General features: G+C 49.3%; 2 protein-coding genes across 3 annotated transcripts in view; both read left to right on the top strand.

Moving 5' to 3' along the window:
- Positions 1 to 9,527, top strand: part of mAChR-A (muscarinic Acetylcholine Receptor, A-type) — a 382,284-nt gene that overhangs the window by 253,510 nt on the left and 119,247 nt on the right. The gene's annotated exons all lie outside the window — the stretch shown is intronic.
- LOC144134408 (membrane metallo-endopeptidase-like 1) lies at positions 2,825 to 5,161 on the top strand. Its single transcript, XM_077667329.1, has one exon. It carries the CDS (start codon positions 2,825 to 2,827, stop codon positions 5,159 to 5,161), a length of 2,337 nt encoding a protein of 778 aa, XP_077523455.1.

Below are 9,527 nucleotides of genomic sequence, written 5' to 3'. Positions count from 1 at the left end.
CTTGTTGCACAGTAAATGTAAGTCATATTTTGCATCACTTTCGCCCCTCTCCCCCCTCTCCCGCTTTCCTCTCCAGTTGTTCTTGCTTGTCTTTCTGGACTGATTTTTTTTTTCATCCTTTCGAGATCTCATTTTCTCCTTCTTGCGACACTTTGGGGTTCTTTGCGTTTGCTACATTCCTGAATTTAACATCAAAGAATTTAATGCATTCGTTATTGCGTGCTTATCTTGTGCTATCGCGTTTCCCAACACCGACTCCTCGCAGCTCTCGCACAGAGTAGGTTCATCCGCTAGAGCAATGCTTGGCGAAAAAAAAAACCATGAGGTGCTCACGTCACCGTAAGAGGAGAATCCGATAGCGTCAGGTTTCAAATTTGGCGCAACCTCTGCTGTAGCTTCTGTGCGTGTTTCAGTCGGTTCATTTTGCAATTGTCCGAGCATCAACCGCCATATTCGGACGGCTAGCTGCATTATCAGGTATCATACATGCTGTCCCCGTGCCAACAGTTGCACATATATCACATTTATTTTATTATTTCTGAATTATATATGCTATCTAGGTTGCTGCCTAGAAAATAGGTTGCTGACAACACAGTCGGCAGGCTGTGATGACGTCACTACCGGCCCGATCGTCGCTCAACCATTCACTAGTTTAACGGCGACCTGCCACGGTGGACTGGTCATGATGACTTCAAAAGTTCACGTGACCTCTCTCGACCAATCAAGCAAATTTTTTTGGCACGGGACCTCGGCGAGATTTCGGTGTGACAACAATTGTAATGTTATCACACCAGAAAAAAACTGAAACTTTGCATCAGGTTTGACTTTCCTCCGAAATGCTGAGACTCTCCCTTCCTCTTTTTTTTTTTGCCTGCTGCTTTCTTTTCTATAGAGTGCCGTCAAGCTTCTTTTTTGTTTGGGCAGGATTAACTTGTGCGAGGAGAATGTTTCGTGGTGCCTGAAATTTGAACGCCTCGAAGGATTTATGGCCTGAACGTTGGTTATCTTTGAGGTCGTTGTGAATCGTACCTTCTGCCTTGCCTTAATTTTCCTAGCTCGTGCTTTTATGCTAAGCGCTTAGTTCTTCACGCCAGCAAATACATCGTCAACATTACAAAACAAACATTGCGTCTAATTATAAACATAACATATTCTAAGACTTTTCACAATATATTTGGTGACCACGTGATAACCATGAAGAGACGACGTGGTGTCCGCGTATTTATCCCAACTACAGCAAACCAAACGCGCCACAAATAGCGCTATTCTGACAAGATATCAAACAATCGTGATGCATTATTTTCGTATATCAAGTATGCATAATTAGGTTAGCCCTAGCGACGGTCTCTAGCTTTAATGTCAGCCACTTCACTGAGTTGGGAGTTCGTTCACTGAACTCTCAACTTCAAGGTAGCGAGCATTCTTGCGTTTCGCCTCCATCGAAATGTGGTCGCCGTGTCCCGGATTCAACCCCACCACCTCATATTCAGCAGCACAATGTCATAGCAACTGAGTCACCCCGTTGTGCTGAGTGGTCGTGAAAAGAACGCATTCCGCTCTCATTTCCGACGTTAATATTGAAAGAGTATGCCAAAACCTTGCTCCGAAAGTTCTCCTAAACTTTGCACAGAACTTACAGTCAGAAATTTTGCTTGGGAACTTGTCTCCGTAGTGTTAGACTGCTGGGAAGTTTTGACAAAGCGTTCAAAATCACAGTTCCACTTTTCTCCCGGTCATTTCTGTCAGTAGTTATTTAATGTAATTTCGTTTCGTCGAGTGATATTATGCTCAGTAACCTGGCTAAACAACAGAAGAAAATTCCCATTATTCTAACCCACCAGCCTGGAGCACAAAGCGACGAGATCTGGGGCAGAGGTTTGAAATAAATTATTTCGTTTCACTCAAAACGTTGGTTATACAGCTTCATGACCTTGCTACCGATGCTTAGTTAGATCTCTGGCTCCAGTGCAGAATAATTCCCATCTTCCTTTTTATCTCTCTAGTATAATCTTGCGCGCCTATTTTATATGCTATGTTCATGTTCCGTCTATATGGTCGAGGATCCACGTACAGCCTGACCCTTGACCTAAAATCATAGCCAACGTGACCTTTTAACCGAGCGCTAAGACAGTACTTGCGGTAATATCCCAAATTTTGCCGTAGCATGGCCCATTTCTGCCGCTTAGTCATGTCATTCCTCAGTACAGTCGTGGTGAAACTGTAATAGGAGGCGTAAAAGCGACCCGCCGTGGTGGCTCAGTGGATAGGGCGCTCGGCTACTGATTCGGAGTTCCCGGGCTCGAACCCGACTGCGGCGGCAGCGTTTCGAAGGAGGGGAAACGCAATAGGCGCCCGTGTGCTGTGCGATGTCAGTGCACGTTAAAGGTCCCAGGTGGTCCAAATTATTCCGGAGCCCTCCACTACGGCATCTCTTTCTTCCTTTCTTCTTACACTCCCTCCTTTATCCCTTTTCTTACGGCGCGGTTCAGGTGTCCGCCGATATGTGAGACAGATATTGCGCCATTTCCTTTCCCCAAAAACCAATTTTCATTTTTCAAAAAAGCACTGAAATTACCATCTTTGTTGACCACCTGATAATCTTGTCTTTTCAAAGTCCCTATCAAGGGGAATTTTCAATAAGGTTTGGCACCACCACGCACCCAGCAGGGTTCCTCGATGGGCGAAAAAGAAGCAGCTCTCGGTCACGCGAGAGGAGCGCGCGGGTGCACCCGTTTTCCGGCCAGAAGAAGAAAAGACCTTCTCCTGAGTCCAGGGCAAACACCGCGCTCCGCTTTTTGGGCTCCTGCTCCATCGGACGAAGTCCATGTCCGAGTCCTCGGAGGAGCTCGCCATACAGGCGACGCGGCAGTCCGGCGCGGGCCGCAACGTGGTGCCGCATCGCAACGCAATGGCCGGCGTCGACGTCATCGTCGGCGGACCCGGTGGCCAAGAGGTCGTCGGCGAGAGGGGCACGAAACACTCCACCACGGTGCTTTACTTTCTGACAGCGAGCGCCATCTTCGTGTCCATCGTCTCGCTCATGATCGGCCTACTGCCGTGGCGCGCGTTCGGCTTCGGCGCCGACGCCAGAGACCTGCTGGGCCGCTCGATGCCGGACGACGACGACCGGGCAGACTCCCGGGCACCGGCCGTCATCAGGCCGTACCTGGGCGGCCACGGAGACGAGGCTGACTCGCGAGTCTGTTCCACCGTGGCCTGCGAGAAAGAAGGCGGCGTGCTGTTCCGCCAGCTCGAGTTCCACCAGGAGCCCTGCGACGACTTCTACGCGTACGTGTGCAAGCGCTGGGAGACGGCGCACAAGCTGCCCTACGGCGCGGCGCGCGTCTCCGTCGACGACACGCTGCTGGACGAGTACGAGCTTCTGCTCGCTGACGTCATTCAGCGGGGGCGGCCTGGTTACGAGGCCGTCAAGGACATCTTCCTGCGCTGCGAGTACCCCCGCAAGGGGGACACCCACTGGCTTGACACCCTGGCCAAGATAGGTCTGCACCCGTTCCCGGTGCACCTGAAGGAAGGAACAAACCTGGACAAGGTCGTTAAGGACCTCATGGCCATTGGCATCCAACCTCTGTTCAGCCTTTCCGTTGAGCGCAGTGTAGAGAACCCCGAGCAATCGTACTTGCTCGTTGGGCAGCCCGACCTTCTCATGGGACCTCTGCGGCTTGGCTTGGACATCGAATACTCATACCTGGACGAAGCGCTCTCCGGTTTCATCAATGAGATATCCGAGCAGAACCGCACGGCTCGTAGCAACGTCTTCAAGGTCGAGCGCTTCCTTTCGGCTTCTATGGACCGGCACCAGGTTGAAGGATCGGGTCTGAACGATGAGCTCGTCGACGTCACCGAGCAGTTTCCAAAGTTGGCTCGACAGATCCGGACCATAGTTTCCGATGCCTTCGGCACAGACCTGTCTAAAAGACCGCTCAAGACCTACTCACTGAAATACCTGCACGCTCTGGAAACCGGGGACCTGACCAAGAACCTTGAGGAGTACCTAAACTACCTAGCCTTTCGAACTGCTGTCGAGATTGCCGCGGACAACGAGATAGACCTTGGCGATCTGATGGCTGTTTCCTACTCCCGGTACCCTGGTTACCCCGCTCCGAGACCCATCACTCGCCGCAGGTTGTGCATCCGCATGATGAACCGCTTCGAACCGAGCCTCATCATGCACATGAGCATGGACTCTGCCGCTACGAAGCTAGGCGGCAAGGCTTCCTTCAACTCTCTCCTCGACCTTCTGGAGACCGTCTTGAACGATACCCTGTACGCTCAGACAGCATTTGACAAAGACTTCCGGGACAGCCTAGTGGAGTCCGTTGCTGCAATCAACTGGGAACCTATCGTGCCGGATGCGGTAACATCTCACAACGAACTCTTCCGGCGTCTGGTCTCAATATACGAGACCGCTTCCGGTAGCAAGAGAGTCATCGAGAGCTACATGGCGTTGTCTACCATGTTTCGATTCAGAGACTTTGCCCAGAAGGACCTAGACAAGTGGGTCGGCTGGCGTGGTGGCATGCTGAGCACGTACGCGCAGCTCGAAGCCCCTTTCCTCAAGCTTGAAATTCCTCTTCCCGTCTTTGACTTTCTCCGGGACCCGGACGCCTCGCTAGAACGCTTCCAGCTTCCTCGGATCGGTGCACGTGTCTTCTACGCGCTCTACAACGCCATATACCATCTGGCCTACAACTACGGAGCCGGAAAGAAGCCAGCAATTTTCGTGTCCAAATTGCACGCCCTCATGGATTGTCTAGGCAGGCAATACGGTAAGCTCCGCTGGACGGAGTCCCGACGACGCATCGGACGCAACACCTACTACTCGAACCTCTTGGACTTCTTGGCCCTAGAGCCGACGTACCATGCTTTCCTACGTTACGCCGACCGCGCCAGCAAGAACGAGAGGCTGCCCAAGTTGGAGAACCTGACGCCCAAACAGTTGTTCTTCGTCGAGTACGCGCGCAACTTCTGCGAGGTGAACAACGCCACGTTTCTGGATCGAGTGCTGGACGAGGGTGACAAGGCTCCGGGGTGGTACAGAGTCAACGGACCGCTGCGAAACTTCAAGCCGTTCGCTGATGCCTTCTTGTGCAAGCCTAACTCATTCATGAACCCGCTGCACACGTGCAACCTCAAGTAGAGCCTTCGAATACTGTGGTGCCAGTGCTGAACATGCACTACGGATGTCGCAAGCAGACCTGGTCGAAGCTTAGCGCTGGACCACACCATCAGACTTGTGCGCCGCCCAATAAACGGCACTCTCCGAGCTCCGCGCGGCTGGGACTAGTGTGTTCGTGTTGTCTTTCAGTCTTTCACACTAACTTCACCATCACTTACCATGTCTTTACCTCCATTTGTATCTCTCCTGCGCTAGCAGTTGTCACCTCATTTTCGAAAATTTTCTGCCTTTAATCCACCCACAGTAGAGTTTCCCTCACCAAGATGCGTTAGCCTTCTCTTTACATCCTGCTGCAGTAAAAAGGCTTTGGTTATCTTCTCCCTGCAATCACTGCTTCCATCCATTCCTTTGACTTTATTTTGGCTTGCTTAATCATTGCAAGATTTAGGAGGCGTTCAAGTAACGTGAACTAAGCGTCAGCGTTATGGGGGTTCTGTTGTGTAAAGGAGAATATGTTCTTGTATTTCTCACGGGGTCGTGTGTAAAAGTATTGAGGTTCGGAATTTATTGGTCTTGCGACCGGTAACGATAGAAGAAACGGCATCACGACGAGCGTGTACAGGAAGCCTACCCACACAGGGAAGTACCTGAATTTTCATTCTGCGCACCCAATAGGGCAGAAACGCTCCGTTGCCGCGGCGCTTTACAATCGTGCCTTCAAGCTTTGTTCAAGCCCATGCAAAAGAACTCGTGAAGTCCGCCGCATAAGAAAGGAGCTTTCAAAGAACGGATACCCACGTCAAGTGCTACAATCACAAGAACGACACGCTGCGGCCCCTCAAGCCGAAGCAAAAGCAGCCAATAAGAAAAAACGTGCAGACATCCCATATGCCCCTGGTGTCAGCGAGACGTTATGCCGGATACTGGCTGACTACGACATCCAAGTTGCCCATGTCCCATCCAGCAAGCTCAGAAACCATTTCGTACGAGTAAAGGACCCGCTTGAAAAGACCAACTACCCTGGGGTAGTTTACAAAATTCCCTGCAAATAATGCGGTGCAGCCTATATAGGCGAAACAGGGGACTTCAGGAGACGATTCAAAGAACACCAGCGTGACGTCAGAAACAAAAAAGTGATTTCTAACGCTCTCGCCGAACACCAGCAAAACACGGGCCACTTGATTGACTGGGATTCCACGCGCATACTTGAGAAAGAAAAATCATTATCTACTCGTCTGCTCAAGGAATCCCTTCACATACAAATGACAAGCCAAGCGATTAATAGGACGCAGGACAATCTACCCGAGATATACATCCGGACGATACGCAACGTTTTCCCTACATAAGCAGCAGCCCGTCTCGTTTTTCATCCCATTGTGAACAAGGCACCCGTAGTGGTGCCGAAACGTCAATTCTCTTACGGTTATTTTTTTCCTTTATGACTTTGGCGAGTGTTCGTTTAAAAGGATATGCTATATACAAGGGTGTTATGGTCATATGTTCATGAAAAAAGATAATGCGTGAGCATCAGTCAAAAACGTAGTGTGGAGGAAACAACAGAAAACAAACGATCTAGACAACATCTATAGCAAGTCAAGTGCAAGTCCCTAGCTCCCTCTTGTGCTGCTAATTTGTGGTCACGCATCTTGCGCTTCTTATAAGCTGCTTACTTGATGTACAGACCGCGCTATTGCGTTTACAGGATGGGACAAGGGTCTTGCTACAAAAAAATTTACTGACATTAACTGCATTCCTAACTGACATTATGGCGGGAAAACGAAGAGGTAGATCCACTCATGCGAGGAGATTTTATTTCCTCTGATTAAAACCATGTGAGGGACCTAGCTACAATTACCGGCGGTCAGTGGCGAAATTTTGCCACCGCGAACTGTCAAGGTATTTTCTTTTGTGCAGAGCAACGAGTTAGCCGTAGGTATACTTAGGGCTGGCCGTACTGAAACAAATAGTTTGGAAGGCCAGTGTCTTCAAACGGTATCGGAGATGCGGAAGTGATATCTAGATGTGTCTAAACATAGCGAAACCAAGGAAAGATCCCAACATGATTTTTTCCTTCAGGATGTTTGATCAAATCAGCTGCTTTTCTTTGCGCAGTGTCATCGACGGAGCAGTAATTTTACCCAGTGCTTACTATAGGGCAATCTATGCTTGCAGTAACAGCTCAAGGCACTGCCGCTGTGTGCTCGTACCCAAAGCGACCCCTAGTGCCATACCAAAAGGCTAGCCGTCTTGAAAGCACCTTTCCAGGGGACATTAAGATACGGGTATGTTTCGTTCGTTTTTTATTTTAATCAACCTTTTCGTTTCTTGGAAGAGTCCAACTACGTAGTTTCTTGTTTAAAGAGTACGCCACAGTTTGTCAGTACTCCGCAACGTCTTTCGGCAATGTAAATAGACGCAGCACTTATTTCTCGCATATGGCAAGAGTTCGAGACATACTAGATCCTAGTGATCAAGCTTTCGGCTTTTGACAGAGGAGAAGCAAACATGCTAACAATCACTGCCAAAGAAAGAAGCTTTGCAGAACAAGGACGGTTACCAGCAAAGTGCTCATGTACATTACGAAAGCTCGGGCAGACGTTAGAGAACACGAGTGTAGCACAACTTCGGTAAATATAAAAGATAGAAAAGGAACTAAAATAAGTAGGGGGAAATTGTTTAACGGTTCAGAAGGAAACCGTAAAAAGATAGGCTATGAGGGCCACCGCACCGGCTAGGGTAATACTAAAGGTCGAAAGCCGAATCAGTGGTCTAGCTACACCAGGTGCTATCCGGTGGCTGGGAGAACGACGTTGGGAACCCTAGGTGTACGCAATAGCCTCGCACAAAGAGAAGACAGGTGTGCCGAGGTACGTTATTCATCCCTCCTGCCCAGCTATCTCTTCCATTCAGCTGCTGCTACTGCTGCTACTCCCCGAACCGTCGGGTCCCGAAACGCAACGTCTACTATGTTTCGCGAACTCATGGCCAAGGCTGACAGTTTCTCATCTGTTTTCCTTGCACTTATCTATCCTACCTGCCGTGTGTAGACCATTATATAGGCGCCTTTCTCGTCGCCTCTCTGCAGGGCACGGACCAGATGCGGCACGTGTATCGAGGATAGAAAATCTCGGCTGGCTTCACCTTCACGCATCGTTCATTCTATGTGCCAGGTAGTCTCTCGGCTCTCAAAATAAACGGCCGACACTGAGAATTACTCCGAGCTTCCATTGCGCGCTACGCTGCTTGCTGGTCGGGCAGGCAATAGCCGCTCGGGCTGGCTCGCTGGCCACTCTCCCTTAGTCTAAAGGCTGTGTGAATGATGGTAGGCCATTATCTCTCCCCAGCTCAGTCTCGAGCACCGGGATTGAAGCAGAGAAGCGCCGCTTTCTCTACTCTATATGCCTCGTTCTTTTTTTGTTTTCTCGCTTCTAGGCCTGTTACCTCCTAGCGGACACAAAGGAATGAAAGCGCCTGTAAATCTTTGTTTTCTGTGCGGCAGTACTGTGCAGCAACGAAGCCACTTTAAATTTGGAAGGAGGCAACTGTTGTATTCAGAACGCTCAATAATGCCGTGGAGATTTAGATGTAAGGGACCGTCCTTGGTTGTTTCTGAGAAGTAAAGAATTATATGGATTAAACTGATTTGAAAACCTCTTTTAAGATCCCCGGCCGAGATGCAAATGGGAAGGGTTGGAGTTGCTACGTGGGAATAAGACAGCCAAGTGCGAGGGCTTCGGAAGACCTATTAGCGTTTCTAAACTCCAAGCAACCTTACGGGGGCATTTATAAACTGGCGTGGCACTCAAGAATTCTCTATACGCTGAAGTCCAAACGTGAAGTGGCTAATCTTGACCAAATGTCTTGGGACACTAGCTTATGAATATTTGTCACGCATGTGGGAATTTATAATTGGTTAACGCTCGAAGTGCAGAATAAAAAAGATGCAAGGGTGTATACAGTAGATATTTTTAACTGTATATTTTTATTTTTGTGGCTCATGACGCGGTATTGTCCTACTTCCTGCCACACTTTTCTTGTGGTTTGCATGTATTTTAAAAGATACCGTTAGCAGGCGCGGCGACATTGTCTGTAGCTGGTTTTATTTAGAGGCTTATCACAAAAGCCACACTGTGGTTTTATGAAACATAATCTACTAGGGCTACCGTGCAGCAAACATGTGGCGGGGGGAGGGGGTGGGGGTATTGAATGTAAGCGGAAAAGAAAGGCTGGCGATGGAAGTTGCCATCACCGTCGTTTGAGGACGTTCGTACCAGAAGGTATTTCCAAATTCCCACGTTCTCGGCGTAGTCGTCTAGGAACAAGCCCAGGATGACTACTGTCGTGGCAAAAAGCCGAATAAAACAGTACAAAGATCAAATCATAAAAA

Source organism: Amblyomma americanum, chromosome 5 (assembly GCF_052857255.1).
Source record: "Amblyomma americanum isolate KBUSLIRL-KWMA chromosome 5, ASM5285725v1, whole genome shotgun sequence".
Lineage (NCBI taxonomy): Eukaryota > Metazoa > Arthropoda > Arachnida > Ixodida > Ixodidae > Amblyomma > Amblyomma americanum.
The sequence above is the reverse complement of the archived record's forward strand: the minus strand, read 5'-3'. Positions and strand labels throughout refer to the sequence as shown.

Coding starts and splice junctions, on each gene's coding strand:
- LOC144134408 (XM_077667329.1), top strand. CDS start 2,825: ATGTCCGAGTCCTCGGAGGAGCTCGCCATACAGGCGACGCGGCAGTCC.